Source organism: Balaenoptera ricei, chromosome 2 (assembly GCF_028023285.1).
Source record: "Balaenoptera ricei isolate mBalRic1 chromosome 2, mBalRic1.hap2, whole genome shotgun sequence".
Taxonomy (NCBI): domain Eukaryota; kingdom Metazoa; phylum Chordata; class Mammalia; order Artiodactyla; family Balaenopteridae; genus Balaenoptera; species Balaenoptera ricei.
In genome coordinates, this window is record NC_082640.1 from 188,054,322 (window position 1) to 188,073,466 (window position 19,145).

Sequence of the window (19,145 nt, forward strand, 5' to 3'; positions counted from 1 at the left end):
TTAGCATGTTAAGATATTTTCTGTGTATAGAAAGCTTCTTTATAGGAAAAAAGAGTGCCTCCGGCGTCCTGATGGGGGCTGCGGGGCTGGGGAAGCTGGACGGCCGACAAGACGCAGGCACCCCTGTGATGGCTGGGGCACACCCGGTTTTCTCTGACTGGTCCTCAGTCAGAAGCGAGGACAAAGACCATGGAAGCCGTGGGTTATTGATCAAGCCCCGCCCGTGGGAAGGATGTCACAGGGCAGTGGTAGGGCTTCCTGGGCTGTCACTCGAGATACAGGTCTGACTTCCTGCAGGTCTAGCACAGAGGGTTAGGTTTAGGTTAGCATGGAGGGAGAAGGCTGCTTCCTGGGCTGGATCCTGTGATGGTGCCTGGGTGTCCTGGGCTGTTGGCTGCATTCTTGGGTCAGAGTTCCATCTTTATATACGGTTGGCCAGGTACAGGTGTAAACTGAGTATCCCACCACAGCCCTGGCCTAGTGTCTTGTGAATGAGAATGTTCATGAGGCCCCCTTGGGATTTATCCCGTGCATCTCCCCTCCCCCGCCCCAGCACAGGTCCCCAGTGCACCTCTCCGCAGCATCCAGCTTACATCACAATGCATCTCCCCACCCTCCCAGCACAGATCCCCAGGGCATCCTGCCTGCCTCAGGAGCAGATCCCCAGGGAGTGTCGGTGTGAGGGGGCAGAGCAGAGCAGGGTTGCGCCCTTGACCTTGTGTGAAGTGCTCTACTGCCCCTCTCATGTTCTATTTGAACCAAACACTCGGGCTCTCTGGACAAGCCTCAGAGTTGCCCAGTGCTGGGTTTTCTGTGCCTGCCCCAGCAGGCTGCACGGTCCGTGTCGGAGTCCGTGGGATGCCTGGTCTCCCAGCGCAGATGGCGGCTCTCAGAAGGGCCTTCGCCACAAGTGGACTCTCCTGTCAACACAGTCTGGGCACTCGTATGCTGGGAAGGAGGCCACCGGGCCCTGAAGAATGGTCTTAGCTGCTCACAGGTCCTCAAAGAGGCCAAGAGGGTCACTCACCGCCCCTAGTTTCCTCCTATTGTACCTTTTCCAATTATTGAAACATTTTCTTCCTGTTATTGGCCACCCAATAAGCCACCCGGTTTTTCCTTATGGTGCAGGACCCACTGCTCACATTTCTTTCTTTTCATTGGTTGCTGAGTGCTCTTTGTATATGAAGGAGTCCTGCCCTGTGTCACATGTGCTCATGCGCTCTGCCCCGTTTCCATGGGACTTCAGAGCTCCTTGTGGGTGGGCTTCTCCAGCTCTTTACCCTCAGGAGGAGGCTCAGCCCGGGCCCTCCACTGTGCTTGGCCAGCCGGCCCTCTCCCTGGTGCCTGTGGCTCCTGCCTTTGCGGCTCCCAGCTTTCTTCTCGAGGACGGTGGTGGCCAGCCCCAGACAGCTCTCACTTGTTCATCGGGACGTCCAGGCTGGCTGGTGGGATGGGGCCTGAGGACTGGCCTGTCTGCGTGAGCTCAGTGGGTGGTGACTATGGCCCCAGGAGGCTGATGCCAGCCTCCATCCTGGTGCTTGTGCAGCTGTGTTCCTGCGGCCTCCTGCACTGACCACTGAATGAGCCCCTCAGGGTTTGCCCACAGGGAGTGGAATTTTTGCTTTTACCTTTGTGCGGACAGGGGCAGTGAGTCTGGGCTGGAGGCCAGTGGCGCAGGCGTGGTGGAGCCTGAACCGGGGTCTCTGTGGGTATTGAAGGACTCTTGAGGTGGAGCCTGGCTGGACACTTGGGTCCTCGGGGCCCAGAGCTGCCCTCTGCCCCCTTCCCTCTGGCCCCTTGTCCACGTCCTCGGGGGGGGGGCACCTCCTGCTCCCAAGGGACCACAGGCACCTCCCCCAAGGTACGCTCAGGTGGCATGGGGTTCTTTACTTAAAGGAACTTTACAAGGAAAAGTAAAGAGAGAGAGGTCGACCTGATTCTGGCAGTGGATCAGGTGGAAGATGGATGTCTGTCTTGTTTCTTTGAAGAAAGAATTTAGGAAAGAGACCAAGATTGTGAAATAGAGACAGTGTTTACTAGAAGGAAGGTACGAGTGGAAGAGCACACGGGAAACTTGGAGCGAGTCACGTGCCGCAGGGGTGGCTTAGGTTGCTTACACGGGGACAGTTTTCCAGGTGGTCTCTGGCCAATCACCTCGAAGTGTCAGCAGGAGAGTGATTGCAGCTGCTCAGCCTGGAGCCCGTCTATCTCCTGCGTCGGGACGAGGGCACGGGGGACGGGCTGCGTGCTGCAGGGCTGATTTGGCCACACTGCGGACCCCTTGGGAAGCGCCTTTTGCTGTGGGACCCTGCCTCACAGCCTAGGGCCCTGCCCGCAGCCCTGAAAACTGCCCTGGCCCCTCCCCGGAAGGTCTGCTCTGCAGCCTCATTCTGCACGAATGGGGCCTGGGGGTGGACAGCAGGGAGGGTGGGCACGGGACAGGAGCAGGGCATGGGGGGCAGTGCCCTTGGACCTGGGGGCACGGAGGGCGGGACTGAGCCTGGGGAGTGAGCCCTTGGCTTGGCTGGGCTGGACTCAGATGCTGGATTGGGCTGGTTGGGACTCTGAGTCCTAGATTTGGCTCTGGGCTCCAGCGTGGGCTGGGCCATGGGCTCCAGGCCGTCACTGTGTTTCAGGGGTTGTTCAGTCAGAGCCGGTATGGGCCCAAGCCCAGGGGCCTGGGAGAAGCCTGGGGTGGTCAGCAGCCACGCCCAGCCCAGGCCTCTCTGTGGAGGGAACAGATGCTCTTCTGGGACTTGCCCCAAAGTGGGGTGGTGTGGGGCTGTGATAGGTGGGCCCCCTTGTCGCCTTCGACCTTGGGGCTGAGCTGGAACCTCTGGGCGCCCGTGTGTTTGTGTAAGACACAGATGGAGGTGTGTGGTGGCGAGGTGAGGCACTGGCAGGTGTCTGTGGAGCTCATGGTCTGGGGGGCTCCAGGGGTCAGGACGCAGCGGGAGGCTGACCTCAGGCTCACACAGGTGCAGCCCGAGGGGCTCAAGGGCAGGCGTCGGCCACTGGGCTTCGGCGTGCTTGGGGGGCATGGAGAGGTGAGGGATGTCGTGTGGTGCGGCACTGCTGGGGGGCGAGGGTGGGAGCCCTGGGGCCCAGTGTGGGGCAGCTCTCGAGGGGCCCAGAGGCAGCCGTGCCAGGGACGGTGTTCAGCTAGGAGGCCATGGGACCGGCCCTCGTGTGACCACCCTGGCGTTCCTGCGGGGCGGGGCGGGCCGGCTAGCGGCTGATCGTTGGTCTGGGGGATAGAAGTGAGGGGCAGGGCCCAGGGCTGGGCAGGCTGTGCTGTCCTCAGGCAAGTTCAGCTTCTTGGTTACACGTTTGGGGGAGGGAAAGGCAGGGTGTGGGGTGACCCCCAGGCCCGTCGCCTGGAGCCCCCGCGGAGCCCAGCAGGCAGAGGGGGCCCTGTGCCAGCGTGCCCAGCGTGCCTGGCGGGGTGCCCGAGGGCCAGATGTTCTCCTGGACGCGGCTGTCCACCCTCGGCCGTCCTGTTTGCCGCCCCTCCCGGCCTCCCCGTTTGGTGCAGGGCCCCCTGAGCGATGCAGCCCCTTCCCTGCAGACCATTCTCTCTGTCTCTGCCTCTGTCTGTCTCTGTCTCCCCCACAGGAAGCTGGAGCGGCACATCGGACGGCCTTGGGCCGCAGCGTCCATGCTGACCAGACTCCGGCTCCCGGTCTGGGCCGCTGTCCTGCTGGGCCTCGGCCTGGGGCTGTCGAGGGGCGGCCTCCTCCCCTCGCCCTGCTAGGCTGCAACAAACACACGCGTGGCTTCCCGCGGCGAAAGGCCGCGTCCCCGGGATGAGCCAGCCCCCCTGAACCGCTGGGCTGAGGGAGCCCAGCACGGCCAGCCCCCGACCCAGGCCCCGGCCCCCTTTCGTGGAGCTTTTACTGAGAAGGGCCGACAGCTGTGGATCCTGACTCTGCCCTCTGGGGAGGGCTGTGTCTGCTCTGAGGTGGCATCGCCAGGAGGGACGGGGCTTTGATCCCTGGTCTCTGTGACGGCGGAGTCCTGACCCGCCCCTGCACCCTTGCCGGCCGGCGGACACAGCAGCTTCACTGCATCTGCACGGCCACCCTTCCTGGTCCCTCGCCGGAGCCCCTGGAGCCCCACTCCTGCGCCTCCTGTGACACACGGGTCACCTCTGTGCAGCCAGCTGAGTTCAGTGCCACCCGGACCCCCTCGCCTCCTGCGGTCCTTCTCACTGCCCAGTCTGTCCTGAGCGGTGAGCCTGGTCTGGCTCTGCTCCCCTTTGACAGCCCCTCCCCACCGCTGCCCCCCCTGGCCTGGCTTCCTGGCGTTCCCTCCTGGTCCTCCTTTCTGGCACTCAGCTCGGCTGTTTTGGGCTGAATTGTGTCCCCAAATTCCAGTCTTGAAGCCCGGACCCCAGGACCTCAGAATGTAACTGTATTTGGAGATGGGGTCTGTAAAGAGGTGATGATGTAAACTGGGGTCTCTAGGGTGTGCCCTAATCCAGTCTGACTGGCGTCCTTATAAGAGGAGGACATTAGGACAGAGACACGTACAGAGGGACGACCACGTGAGGACACGGGAGAAGACGGCGTCTACATGGCACGGAGACAGGCCTCAGGAGAAGCCAGCCCTGCACCTCCCGGATCTGGGATTCCAGCCTCCAGGGCGTCAGACAGTGATGTCTGTCGTCAAAGGCCCCTGTGGTGTCTGTTACAGCCTCCTGTGCGGACACACCCAACGCGTGCGACTTCCCTGTGGCTCCCCCAGGACCCTGGCTCGCCCCTGCGCCCACAGGCCAGGCGGGACGCCCAGGCTTGGGCAGTGGTGTGGGGGAGGCAGGCTGTGGACTTCTCGAGGGTAGGAGGCGTGTTAACCTAGGGAGACTTCTCAGCGAGCTAGGCGACTGTAAAGAACGCTTTATTGTCATTAAGAAAATGAAGAGACGGCAAAGAGCATCGGTGGGCTCCAGCATTTAAAACGGAGACCAGCCCCCCACGCTGCGATGACGTGGACCTTCCTTCCCACCCGGGGGGCGGCCTCTCCGACGCGGATGCTGAGCGCGTGTTTCGCCAGAGGCGGAGAGTTGGTACCGGGCCCGGAGGCTGGCCCTACGGGGGTCGCGCCTCTCACCCCCAGCCCGGTGCAGGCGGAGCTCCTGCTGTACGTGACTCAGGCCTTTGGCTGCAGGATGCGCTGGCCGCGCCTTCTGCCCTCTTCTCCGGGAGCCCCTCCAGCTCAGCCCGCGGGGCACCAGGTCAGCAGGGCCCTCTCCGGGAGGCCGGTCTGGCTGGACCTCACTGCCTCCCGCGCTGGGGCTCCTGCAGCGGCCTCGGGCCCAGGCCCTGCTCTGAGCAGCGTCCTCGGTGGAGGTGACCGGAGGGACCACTAGCGGCACCAGCAGAAGCTCTCCTGCTGGGAGAGGCGGGCGCTGAGGGGGGCGGTTCCCCTCCAGCTTCTGACACAGGCCGTCCTCCCGGGACCCTGCGTCTGGAGCCCGGCTGGGACAAGATGCAGGCGGTGGGCCCTGTGCAGAAGCCCGGGAGGCCGGCCTCCTCCTCCTCCAGGGGGACCTCCACGCCGAGCCGGGCGTTCCCGGTGGTCCCTGGGGTCCCGGAGGTGTCCTGCGGGGACATCAGCTCAGGTTGGGCATCACCTGCTGTCCACTCGGGTCTGTGAGTGGGGTGGGGGGCAGGTCGTGGTGGCCACGAGGCCAGAGGCCGGGGGTGCAGGCGAGGGTACTCGTGAGCTCAGAGGCTGGCGAGGTCAGCAGGCGGAGGGGCAGGCCTGGCGCAGGCTGAGCGGCACAAGGCGATGGACGTGGTCCTGCCCCGGTCCGGGGTGGCCCTGGACGCAGCACGTAGTGAGCGCTAGGCGCCCTGCCCGATCATGTTTCTGTAGTCGGGGACGATCGTCTGCTTCAGCTCCACCACCGACGAGAAGATCCACTTCACCTGAGGGGCGGCAGGGGTGAGTGCAGGCTGGAACCCACCTGGGCCAACCCCCAGGGCCTGTCCCCTCATCCCCGGGCCGACGGACAGCGAGGGTTTCCAGGGTGGACATGAGGACATGATGGGGACAGTGAGGGAGAGTGGGGGACAGTGAGGGGACAGTAAGGGGACAGTGAGGGACAGTGAGGGAAGGTGAGGGGAGAGTGAGGGGATGATGAGGGACAGTGAGGGACCGTGAGGGACAGTGATGGACAGTGGGGGACAGTGAGGGACCGTGAGGGACAGTGAGGGACAGTGAGGAGAAAGTGAGGGAAAGTGAGGGACAGTGAGGGACAGTGAGGAACAGTGGGGGACAGTGAGGCACTGTGAGGGACAGTGGGGTACAGTGGGGGAGAGTGAGGAACCATGAGGGACAGTTAGGGACAGTGAGGGACAATGGGGGACAGTGAGGGAAAGTGGGGGCAGTGGGGGACCGTGAGGGACAGTGGAGCGCTGTGAGGGACCGTGAGGGACAGTGTGGGACAGTGAGGGACTGTGAGCAACAGTGGGGGGCAGTGAGGGACCGTGAGGGACAGTGAGGGACAGTGGGGGACAGTGAGGGACAAAGGGGGACAGTGAGGGACCATGAGGGACAGTGGGGGACAGTGAGGGACCGTGAGGGACAGTTAGAGACAGTGGGCGACAGTGAGGGACAGTGAGGGACAATGGGGGACTGTGAGGGAAAGTGGGGGCAGTGGGGGACCATAAAGGACAGTAGGGGGCAGTGAGGGACCGTGAGGGACAGTTAGAGACAGTGGGGGACAGTGAGGGACAATGGGGGACTGTGAGGGAAAGTGGGGGCAGTGGGGGACCATAAAGGACAGTAGGGGGCAGTGAGGGACCGTGAGGGACAGTGGGGCACAGTGAGGGACCGTGAGCAACAGTGGGGGGTAGTGAGGGACCGTGAGAGACCGTGAGGGACAGTGAGGGAAGGTGCGGGACAGTGAGGGGACAGTGGGGGACAGTGAGGAGACAGTGAGGGACAGTGAGGAACAGTGAGGGACAGTGAGGAGACAGTGAGGGACAGTGAGGAGACAGTGGGGGACCGTGAGGGACCATGAGGGACAGTGAGGGAAGGTGAGGGAAAGTGAGGGGACAGTGGGGGCAGTGAGGGACAGTGAGGGACAGTGGGGGACAGTGAGGGACCGTGAGGGACAGTGAGGGAAGGTGAGGGACAGTGAGGGACAGTGAGGAGACAGTGAGGGACAGTGGGGGACAGTGGGGGACAGTGAGGAACCATGAAGGACAGTGAGGGGACAGTGGGGGCATTGAGGGACCATGAGCGACAGTGAGGGACAGTGAGGGAAGGTGAGGGACAGTGAGGGACAGTGGGGGACAGTGATGGATAGTGGGGGACAGTCAGGGACCGTGAGGGACAGTGAGGGGACAGTGGGGGCAGTGGGGTACCGTGAGGGACAGTGGGGGACAGTGGGGGACAGTGAGGGACCGTGAGGGACAGTGAGGGAAGGTGAGGGACAGTGAGGGGACAGTGGGGGACAGTAAGGGGACAGGGGACAGTTGGAGACACAGTGGTGACAGCGAGGGCACAGCAGGGCCGGCCCGCCCACCTTGAAGAGGGTCACGGTGGCGCTGTAGCACACGCTGAGCAGGAAGAGGGTGATGAAGATGGAGATGGTCGTCCACAGCCCGTCCAGCTCCCCGTCCTGGGCATCAGCACAGGTCTCCTCCTCTAGGAGCAGTTCTGCACAGGGAGGGGGGGGGGTCAGTGCTGTGCCTGCCCCCGGGGGGCAGGGGTGGGGTCATCGGGGCCTCGCAGCGCGGCTCCCATTGTGGCGGGGTGGTGGCGGGATGCCCCAGGTGGGCCGGGCCAGAGGCACCTGAGGACAGTCGCTGGGCACCAGGCCCAGCCCCCCATTCCTCCAGCCTGGGCCCCAGTCTCGGCCTGGCCAGTGGGTCCTGCTCCCTGTCCTGTGCTGTGAGCTGAGCTGGGGCCCTTGGGGGGAGGGTGCCCGGACCCCCCGCAGGACAGTGGCTCAGGCCCCGGCCTCCTCGCCCCCTGGGGCCAGACCCGGAGGGCGGGAGGGTCAGCAGAGCACGTGGGCCGTGGGCCCTGCCCCAGGGAAGGGGCAGGACAGTGCTGGGCTCTGTCCCTGTGCCCGCGGGGCTGGGAGTGCCGGGACGAGGGGGCTGTGGGAGGATTTTGGCCTGTTCGGCAGGCGGTGTCGGTGCCCCAGGGAAGAGGAGGGATGGGTGACGGAGGTGGTCAGTGCGGTCAGTGTGGGGAGGGGCCGCTGAGCAGCCCATGGGCGTTGGAGGGTGGGGACCAGGCTGGGGTCTACGGCGAGGACTCATGAGACCCAGCTCTGTGGTCGGGTGTGGGTCTGTGCGGCTGCCCTGTGGGAGGGCCCGTGTGCAAGGCCCGCGTGTGTGCACGCGCGTGGGTGTGTGTGGTGGGTGCCCTGCACACGCGTGTACGCGGGCAGGTGAGTGCATGTGGATGAAGGCGGTGGTGTGTGGGCTGGTGTGGCTCAGTGGGGGGCTCGTTTCCAATGGCTCTGGGCTCAGTGTCCACGGATGCGTCTGGACGGTCCCTCCCTGGGCACTCAGGGCCGCTTGCCTCAGCCCCTTATGGGCACAGGGATGAGTGTCCCCACGAGTGCACAGGCCTGGCCCCTGGCAGGGACAAGCAGGGCAGAGCCACCTGGCCTGAGTGGGGGGGGGGGCTGATCTCCCGTGCCCGACGGTGCAGCAGGGCCGTCCACCCACCCCGGGCCGCGTGTGGCCCCCGTGAGGGCACAGAGCTGGCACGCGGACCCTGGAGCCAGGGACAGGAAGGTGGGGACGAGGACGGCCAGTGTCCCACAGCTTGGGCTGGAACAGGGGCGGGAAGAAGTGGGCACTCATTCTCTGAGGGTCTCTGGTGGGCTTCTCCCGTTCCGGGCACACACTCCAGCCCCAGCAGCTGCTGGGCAGAGGGCGGCCAGAGCAGCTGTCGCCTCCGGGAGGGGCCCTCCCCGGCCTCGGGCAGCCCCCAAGCGGCCTGCGCAGACCCGCACACTCTGGGTCTGGCCCTGAGTGGGATCAGCCCTCGCGCACTGGTGGTGACAAGTGTGACCCAGAGCCGGGTCCCCCCTGCCCCAACGCAGGCCCGGCGTGCCCCGGGGCTCTGCTCGGAAAGAACCATGACAGCAGTGCGGGGTCCCAGGGCGGCGCTGGGTGCTTTATTTCATGGCGCCCGGGAGGAATGTACACAGGGCTGGGGCTCAGGCGTCCTCGCTGGACCCTGAGAGCCCAAGGGGAGGGAGGGCTGGCTGGGGCGACAGTGCCGTGGGGCTCATTTACCCGGAGACTGGGAGATGGACTTCTGCGTGTTGTGATTGTGCAGAGCCTCGTGCAAAACTACACACGTGTAGGTGTCTCCCTGCTGCCAGCTCCTCTTGTCTACCCTGAGCTTGCTGTACAGGAAGAAGGACCCGTCGGCGTCCAGCTGGGGTGGGGTCGTGCCGTACTTGCTCTCTGACTCCAGCAGCCCATTTCTCTGCCACTCCACGTCGATGTCGCCCGGGTAGAAGCCGGTGACCATGCAGGTTAAGCTGACCGAGCTCTTGGCCAGCTCCTCCTGCGGTGGGGCCAGTATGTACACCTGCGGCTCCCAGGGCTGCCCTGTGGGGAGAGGCATGGCTGTTAGCACGATGGTCACTGCTATTGGCCCCCAGGGACCCTCCTGCGCCCGTCCACCTGACCCACCTTTGGCCTTGGAGATGGTCCTCACGATGGGGGCCGGGAGACCTTCGTTGTTGACCTTGCACTTGAACTCCTTTCCCTTCAGCCAGTCCTGGTGCTGAATGGGCAGGGTGCTGACCACACGGTAGGTGCTGTTGAACTGCTCCTCCCTTGGCCTCGTCTTGGCCGTGTACACCTGTACGTTGTCCACGTACCAGGAGAACTCGACATCGGGGTCCTCGTGGCCCATGTCAACCACAACGCAGGTGACCTTGGGTATTTGGGATATTGTGAGGGTGTCCCTGGGTGTCGGGGGGAAGATGAAGACGGACGGTCCTCCTGGGAGCTCAGGGGCTGGTCGGGGAGACACGGAGGGTGGTCAGCGCCTGGGTGGACCTCCTCTTGGGCACCCATCCATCCCCCTCCCCCAAGCCCCAAGGCCGCTCCTCAGCGAGGTCCACCCCCGAGGGGCGGAGGATGAGGCCGGGTGACTTACGTGGACATTTGGAACACTTCTGGCATTCAGGACACTTGGGGTATGGTTTGGGGCCATGGATCTCTGCAGAGAGAACAGACAGGAGGTTACCGGGGTTGGGGACGGCCTGGGGCTGGCCTTAGGGCAGGCCAGGTTTTGGCAGGTGAGACCTGTGCCCACCTCTGTGGGCCCAGGGGCTGGGGGAGGCGTCCAGCCTGTGCCCACACTGGACCTGGTGGAAACGCCCAGAGGACCCCCTCCCCGAGCCTGGGAAGACTTGAGGTGAGGGAGAGAGACAGGCCTCCCGTGACACCCTGGGCGGGATTCCCCATCCCTGGTGTGCGGTGCGTTCAGGTGGGAGGGCTGACCCCGGGCCTGTCTCGTAGTGGACACCCTCCCTGCGGCCCGTCCCCTCACCGATGTGCTTGTCCACCTTGGTGCTGCTGGCCGGGTGGGCTACGTTGCAGATGAAGGTCTTGCCGGACGAGGTGCTGGCAGGCACGGTCACAGTGCTGCTGAGAGAGTACAGCCCCGAGGACCCGAGGACGGATGGGAAGGTGTGCACACCGCTGGATAGGGTGCCCGAGTTCCAGGTCACGGTCACTGGCTCAGGCAAGTAGTTCGAGACCAGGCAGCCCACGACCACTGTGGAGCCAGTTGTGTCCTCGTAGCTGGAATCCAGAGGGTAGACTGCCGGGGCCGTGGTGGAGGCTGTGAGAGAGGAGGCCATGTGACTGGCAGGGCCTCACCCCTGCGAGGGCCCGGGCAGGGCATCAGGTGTGCAGGCCTGGGGCACCATTGAGCCCAGCGACCATGTGCTTCCAGCGTGTCTGAAGACCAGCGGCCCGGCATGGCTGTCTCCCACCCCAGGTCTCTGCGTCTGCAGCTGTGGGCTCCAGACACCGCTGGGGGCCAGTGCTGGGTGACCACCTGGATTAGATCCCCCCGGGGCCCCAGTCCTCCTGTGGGTGTCTGGCCTGATCAGGCCGTCGGTCTGAGCCCTGACCAGAGGCTATTGCTCCCTGAGCCCACTGCCCTGCTCCTGTCCCCTTGTCCTGGTCTGCTCTTTGCCACCCAGGGCCCGTGTGTTCTGGATCAGCTCTGCCCATCGGCATCTCTGGGAGCCTTGCACTGCCCCTGGCCTTCTCTTCCTGCAGGGTGCCAGCACCCCAAGCCCCATTCCCCGGCTGGACCTGTCCCCTCTGACCCTGGTCTGCTCAGCCCAGATATGCAGACCCGTCTGAGCCCCGAAAGAGCCCCTCATTTCCCCTCTGCCAGGTCCACTGCCCTGTCAACCCCACCTCGCTTTTGCACGTTCACCCCTCCTGTCCCAGCTCCTACAGTCTTCTGGAACAGGGTTGGGACCCTGGGTACAAGAACTGCGGCCCATCGGGTCCCCTCAGGGCTGCCCGAGTGCCTTCAGCCCCAGAGACCTGCACTCCCAGGTCCCCTCTCCACCCGGGCTTGCCATCCCCAAAGCCCCTCCCAGCAGACCAGGGCTCACTTTTCCTCGGCCTTTCTTCCCCTGACTCTGGGGCACCTGGGGCAGCCCCTGCCTCCCAGGCCCCTGCTCCCCTGCGCACCCCCGCCTGCTCCCCTGAGCTCCCCCTGCACCCTCCCTACCAGCCCCCTGAGCTCTAGTGGGAAGGCTGCTCTCCTTTCTCTGTGCACTCAGGTTCCCCTCCCCCAGATGCTCCCTCACCTGCCTCCAGCCCCTCGTCCTGGCCTCTCAGCTGAGCCCGGGCTTCCTGCCCATCGAGTGTCTAGCCTCTTCCCACCTGAGCTCCGGTTCACCATCTCAGGCCTGAGTCCTCTCTGCCCTTGTGCCCCTTCTCCCCGGCCCTGGGCCCTCAGAACACCCCAGGGGGACCCCCAGCCCGATCTCCTGTAGGACTCCCTGCTCTGCCCCCACTGCCAGCTGCCCTGCGTCCTGCCCTCCCAGCCCCCTTGGCTCAGGTCTCTGGGCTCAGCTCAGGGATGCTGTATCCTCATGTCATCTACTCACCTGGCGTCAGACTGCCCACTGTCCCTGGAGCACTGGGCCCACAGCACCAGCTGTCCCTTGCACCCTATGACACTTGCCTACTCACCTGCTCACCCCAGTACCTGGTCTGCTGAGGTCCTGGGCAGGACCCTACCTCCCCACCCCGAGCTCACCTGCACAAGCTCTGCCTGCTTCCCCAAAGCTCCGGGGCAGCCCTCTGCCTCCCAAACCATTGCTCACCTGCACAAGCTCTACCTCCTCCCCAAAGCTCCCAGGGAGCCCCATCCCCTCCCAGGCTCCTGTTCACCTGCACAAGGTCTACCTGCTTCCCCAAAGCTCCTGGGCAGCTCCCTGCCCCTCCAGGCCCCTGCTCAGCTACACAAGCTCCACCTGCTACCCTAAAGCTCTTGGGCAGCCCCCGGCTCACCCAGCCCCATGCTCACCTGCACAAGCTCTACCTGCTCCACCAAAGCTCTGGGGACAGCTACCTGTCCTCCCAAACCCCTGCTTACCTGCACAAGCTCTCCCTGCTCCCCAAAGCTCCTGGGGCAGCCCCATCCCCTCCCAGGCTCCTGTTCACCTGCACAAGGTCTACCTGCTTCCCCAAAGCTCCTGGGGCAGCCCCTTAGCCTTCCACCCACCCTGCTCAGCTGCAGAAACTCTAACTGCTCCCCCAATGCTCCCGGGAAGCCCCCTGCCCTCCCAGCCCCGGGCTCACTTGCAGAAGCTCTACCTGCTCCCCCAAAGCTCCAGGGCAGCCCCCTGCCCTCCCAGGCCCGTGCTCACCTGCACAAGGTCTACCTGCTCCCCCAAAGCACCCGGGCAGCCCCCTACCCGCCCACCCCACTGCTCAGCTGCAGAAGCTCTACCTGCTCCACCAAAGCTCTGGGGACAGCTACCTGCCCTCCCAAACCCCTGCTTACCTGCACAAGCTTTCCCTGCTCCCCAAAGCTCCCGGGGCAACCCCATACCCTCCCAGGCTCCTGTTCACCCGCACAAGGTCTACCTGCTTCCCCAAAGCTCCTGGGGCAGCCTCTTACCCTTCCACCCACCCTGCTCAGCTGCAGAAACGCTACCTGCTCCCCCAAAGCTCCCGGGCAGCCCCCTGCCCTCTCAGCCCCGGGCTCACCTACACTAGCTCTACCTGCTCCCCCAAAGCTCCAGGGCAGCCCCCTGGCCTCCCAGCCCCGGGCTCACCTACACAAGCTCTACCTGCTCCCCAAAAGCTCCCGGGAAGCCCCCTGCCCTCCCAGCCCCGGGCTCACCTACACTAGCTCTACCTGCTCCCCCAAAGCTCCAGGGCAGCCCCCTGCCCTCCCAGTCCCGGGCTCACCTACACTAGCTCTACCTGCTCCCCCAAATCTCCAGGGAAGCCCCCCTCCCTCCCAGTCCCGGGCTCACCTACACTAGCTCTACCTGCTCCCCCAAATCTCCAGGGAAGCCCCCCTCCCTCCCAGCCCCGGGCTCACCTACACTAGCTCTACCTGCTCCCCCAAAGCTCCAGGGAAGCCTCCTGCCCTCCCAGCCCCGGGCTCACGTACACTAGCTCTACCTGTTCCCCCATAGCTCCAGGGCAGCCCCCTGGGCTCCCAGCCCCGGGCTCACCTACACTAACTCTACCTGCTCCCCAAAAGCTCCCGGGAAGCCCCCCGCCCTCCCAGCCCCAGGCTCACCTACACTAGCTCTACCTGCTCCCCCAAAGCTCCCAGGCAGCCCCCTGCCCTCCCAGCCCCAGGCTCACCTACACTAGCTCTACCTGCTCCCCCAAAGCTCCAGGGCAGTCCCCCGCCCTCCCAGCCCCGGGCTCACCTACACTAGCTCTACCTGCTCCCCCAAATCTCCAGGGAAGCCCCCTGCCCTCCCAGCCCCGGGCTCACCTACACTAGCTCTACCTGCTCCCCCAAAGCTCCAGGGAAGCCCCCTGCCCTCCCAGCCCCGGGCTCACCTACACTAGCTCTACCTGCTCCCCCAAATCTCCAGGGAAGCCCCCCACCCTCCCAGCCCCGGGCTCACCTACACTAGCTCTACCTGCTCCCCCAAAGCTCCCGGGCAGCCCCCTGCCCTCCCAGCCCCGGGCTCACCTACACTAGCTCTACCTGCTCCCCCAGAGCTCCAGGGAACCCCCCGCCCTCCCAGTCCCGGGCTCACCTACACTAGCTCTACCTGCTCCCCCAAAGCTCCAGGGAAGCCCCCCGCCCTCCCAGCCCCGGGCTCACCTACACTAGCTCTACCTGCTCCCCCAAAGCTCCAGGGCAGCCCCCTGCCCTCCCAGCCCCGGGCTCACCTACACTAGCTCTACCTGCTCCCCCAAAGCTCCAGGGAACCCCCCGCCCTCCCAGCCCCGGGCTCACCTACACTAGCTCTACCTGCTCCCCCAAAGCTCCAGGGAAGCCCCCCGCCCTCCCAGCCCCGGGCTCACCTACACTAGCTCTACCTGCTCCCCCAAAGCTCCAGGGCAGCCCCCTGCCCTCCCAGCCCCGGGCTCACCTACACTAGCTCTACCTGCTCCCCCAAAGCTCCAGGGAACCCCCCGCCCTCCCAGCCCCGGGCTCACCTACACTAGCTCTACCTGCTCCCCCATAGCTCCAGAGCAGTCCCCCTGCCCTCCCAGTCCCGGGCTCACCTACACTAGCTCTACCTGCTCCCCCAAAGCTCCCAGGCAGCCCCCTGCCCTCCCAGCCCCGGGCTCACCTACACTAGCTCTACCTGCTCCCCCAAATCTCCAGGGAAGCCCCCCGCCCTCCCAGCCCCGGGCTCACCTACACTAGCTCTACCTGCTCCCCCAAAGCTCCAGGGAAGCCCCCCGCCCTCCCAGCCCCGGGCTCACCTACACAAGCTCTACCTGCTCCCCCAAAGCTCCAGGGAAGCCCCCCACCCTCCCAGCCCCGGGCTCACCTACACTAGCTCTACCTGCTCCCCCAAAGCTCCAGGGAAGCCCCCCTCCCTCCCAGTCCCGGGCTCACCTACACTAGCTCTACCTGCTCCCCCAAAGCTCCCAGGCAGCCCCCTGCCCTCCCAGCCCCAGGCTCACCTACACTAGCTCTACCTGCTCCCCCAAAGCTCCCAGGCAGCCCCCTGCCCTCCCAGCCCCGGGCTCACCTACACTAGCTCTACCTGCTCCCCCAAAGCTCCCAGGCAGCCCCCTGCCCTCCCAGCCCCAGGCTCACCTACACTAGCTCTACCTGCTCCCCCAAAGCTCCCAGGCAGCCCCCTGCCCTCCCAGCCCCGGGCTCACCTACACTAGCTCTACCTGCTCCCCCAAAGCTCCAGGGAAGCCCCCTGCCCTCCCAGCCCCGGGCTCACCTACACTAGCTCTACCTGCTCCCCCAAAGCTCCAGGGCAGCCCCCTGCCCTCCCAGTCCCGGGCTCACCTACACTAGCTCTACCTGCTCCCCCAAAGCTCCAGGGAAGCCCCCCTCCCTCCCAGCCCCGGGCTCACCTACACTAGCTCTACCTGCTCCCCCAAAGCTCCCAGGCAGCCCCCTGCCCTCCCAGCCCCAGGCTCACCTACACTAGCTCTACCTGCTCCCCCAAAGCTCCCAGGCAGCCCCCTGCCCTCCCAGCCCCGGGCTCACCTACACTAGCTCTACCTGCTCCCCCAAAGCTCCCAGGCAGCCCCCTGCCCTCCCAGCCCCAGGCTCACCTACACTAGCTCTACCTGCTCCCCCAAAGCTCCCAGGCAGCCCCCTGCCCTCCCAGCCCCGGGCTCACCTACACTAGCTCTACCTGCTCCCCCAAAGCTCCAGGGAAGCCCCCTGCCCTCCCATCCCCGGTCTCACCTGCAGAAGCTCTACCTGCTCCCCCAAAGCTCCCAGGCAGCCCCCTGCCCTCCCAGCCCCGGGCTCACCTACACTAGCTCTACCTGCTCCCCCAAAGCTCCAGGGAAGCCCCCCACCCTCCCAGCCCCGGGCTCACCTACACTAGCTCTACCTGCTCCCCAGAGCCCCTGAGGCAGCCCCTGACCCCCTGCTTTCCAGCTCACCTGCTGCCTCCCTGCCACTTGTCCCTGGAGCTCTGGCCCTCAGCACCCGCGCCCCTCTGGCCCACCCCCTCACCCTCACCCTAGTGCAGTTCCACTCCTGACTCCTTTCTTTCCCGGGGCTGAGCTCTGTTCCCTGGAGTCGCTAGGTGCCCACCCTGTCTCCGGGCCCCTCTCCCCTGGCAGAGCCCCTGTCCCACCGTGGGCCCCTCCCAGAGGAGCTCCTGGCCTGCCGAGCTTCACCCTCTTCTCTCTCCCACCACCCCCGGGATCCTCCTCTGGTCGCTTCTCCCTCCAGTTGCCGGGTCACCTGCCCTCTGCCTGCCCGCTCCCGGCCCCCAGCCCCTGCTCCCGGCCCTCCGGCCCTGGCTCCGCTCGCCCCTCGTGTAGCCTGTGGAGCTGCGGGCTCAGCCCCTGTGCGGCCAGCCCTGCCTGCTGTGCCCCCGGCGCTCCCGCTGCCCTGGGCCCCGGCCCCAGCCCAGAGCCCACCGCCAGCCCGCCTGCCACTGCCCTGGGGCTCAAGCCGGCTCCACTGTCCTGGACAGGACCCTCAGCCTCCCCCCACCCCCCCGCCACCGGGGGGGCCTTTCCTTCCCCTGTGCCGAGCCGCGTCCTCCCTCCGTCCTCGCTCAGACCCACCTGCCCATCCTGGCCTCGTCCTCAGCCCCAGCCCAGCCCTGTGCCTGCAGCACATCTGGCCAAGCGAAGCCCTCAGGCTCCCGTCCCCCAGCCCGTCATGTTCCTCGAAGGCCCAGCAGCCCCGCCGAGCTCTGCCGCCCCTGAGTTTCCAGCCCTGTTGGTGTGGACACGCCCCTGCCCTGGGCTCCCTAGTCCCTGCCCTGGGGCAGCACTGTGACCCCTGGGCCAGCACTGTGACCCCTGGGGCAGCACTGTGACCCCTGGGCCAGCACTGTGACCCCTGAGCCAGCACTGTGACCCCTGGGCCAGCACTGTGACCCCTGAGCCAGCACTGTGACCCCTGGGGCAGCACTGTGACCCCTGAGCCAGTACTGTGACCCCTGGGGCAGCACTGTGACCCCTGAGCCAGCACTGTGACCCCTGGGCCAGCACTGTGACCCCTGAGCCAGCACTGTGACCCCTGGGCCAGCACTGTGACCCCTGGGCCAGCACTGTGACCCCTGAGCCAGCACTGTGACCCCTGAGCCAGCACTGTGACCCCTGGGCCAGCACTGTGACCCCTGAGCCAGCACTGTGACCCCTGAGCCAGCACTGTGACCCCTGGGCCAGCACTGTGACCCCTGGGGCAGCACTGTGACCCCTGGGCAGCCCGCCTTCCCCGTGCCCGCTTGGCTGCTTCCGCCGCTCTGTGGGGTCCCCGAGGCCAGGCTTCCCTCCGTGGCCCCCATTCCACTCCCTTGTCCTGATCCTCTCGGACCCCACTCACCAAGGGTTGGGGTGGTGGACTCGCTCCCCTGCAGCCCAGGGCTCCGCGCCCCTCCCTGCTCCGGCCCCAGGCACATGTGGCTCCTCAGGGCTGTGCTCTGTGACTGCAGCCCCGCTTCCTATAGGACTTGGTACCCAGCCCCCGGAGGTGTGAACTCCTTGCCCACAACCCTGCAAACACTAAGAACAGGACTGAAACCCAGCGGCATGGCTTGCTTCCTGAAGTTCCCTTTTCTTCTGGGTGGTTCCTGTCTCAGAGGGCCTGGGGAGTCCAGATGCAGCAGAGATGCATTATTTTGGGGTGTAGGGCGCGGTGAGTGGGGCCCAGGGACCCAGGGGCAGAGTGGGAATCCCGGCCGTCACAGCTCCACCCTCCTGAGGGAATATGCCTGCTCGGCCCACAGCACCCTGGGTAATAGGCCCCTCGCCTGAGCCTTCTGGGCCTCTGAACTCTGGTGGGCAACACTCCCACCTCCCCCAGCACAGATCCCCAGGGCATCCTGCCTGCCTCAGGAGCAGATCCCCAGGGAGTGTCGGTGTGAGGGGGCAGAGCAGAGCAGGGCTGCGCCCTTGACCTTGTGTGAAGTGCTCTACTGCCCCTCTCATGTTCTATTTGAACCAAACACTCGGGCTCTCTGGACAAGCCTCAGAGTTGCCCAGTGCTGGGTTTTCTGTGCCCGACCCCAGCAGGCTGCACGGTCCGTGTCGGAGTCCGTGGGATGCCTGGTCTCCCAGCGCAGATGGCGGCTCTCAGAAGGGCCTTCGCCACAAGTGGACTCTCCTGTCAACACAGTCTGGGCACTCGTATGCTGGGAAGGAGGCCACCGGGCCCTGAAGAATGGTCTTAGCTGCTCACAGGTCCTCAAAGAGGCCAAGAGGGTCACTCACCGCCCCTAGTTTCCTCCTATTGTCCCTTTTCCAATTATTGAAACATTTTCGTCCTGTTATTGGCCACCCAATAAGCCACCCGGTTTTTCCTTATGGTGCAGGACCCACTGCTCACATTTCTTTCTTTTCATTGGTTGCTGAGTGCTCTTTGTATATGAAGGAGTCCTGCCCTGTGTCACGTGTGCTCATGCGCTCTGCCCCGTTTCCATGGGACTTCAGAGCCCCTTGTGGGTGGGCTTCTCCAGCTCTTTACCCTCAGGAGGAGGCTCAGCCCGGGCCCTCCACTGTGCTTGGCCAGCCGGCCCTCTCCCTGGTGCCTGTGGCTCCTGCCTTTGCGGCTCCCAGCTTTCTTCTCGAGGACGGTGGTGGCCAGCCCCAGACAGCTCTCACTTGTTCATCGGGACGTCCAGGCTGGCTGGTGGGATGGGGCCTGAGGACTGGCCTGTCTGCGTGAGCTCAGTGGGTGGTGACTATGGCCCCAGGAGGCTGATGCCGGCCTCCATCCTGGTGCTTGTGCAGCTGTGTTCCTGCGGCCTCCTGCACTGACCACTGAATGAGCCCCTCAGGGTTTGCCCACAGGGATGGGGATTGTTGCTTTTACCTTTGGGCGCAGAGGGGCGGTGAGTCTGGGCTGGAGGCCAGTGGTGGAGGCGTGGTGGAGCCTGAACCGGGGTCTCTGTGGGTATTGAAGGACTCTTGAGGTGGAGCCTGGCTGGACACTTGGGTCCTCGGGGCCCAGAGCTGCCCTCTGCCCCCTTCCCTCTG

At 65.2% G+C, this 19,145-nt stretch overlaps 1 gene segment (V, D, J or C); it reads right to left on the reverse strand.

Moving 5' to 3' along the window:
* Nucleotides 1–5,846: 5,846 nt before the first annotated feature.
* On the reverse strand, nt 5,847–11,922 carry LOC132360209 (immunoglobulin heavy constant gamma 1-like). The segment is given in 7 exon segments: nt 5,847–5,930; nt 7,535–7,668; nt 9,270–9,590; nt 9,675–10,004; nt 10,147–10,209; nt 10,543–10,869; nt 11,904–11,922. Coding segments are annotated over 7 exon segments (1,278 nt in total).
* Nucleotides 11,923–19,145: the final 7,223 nt, after the last annotated feature.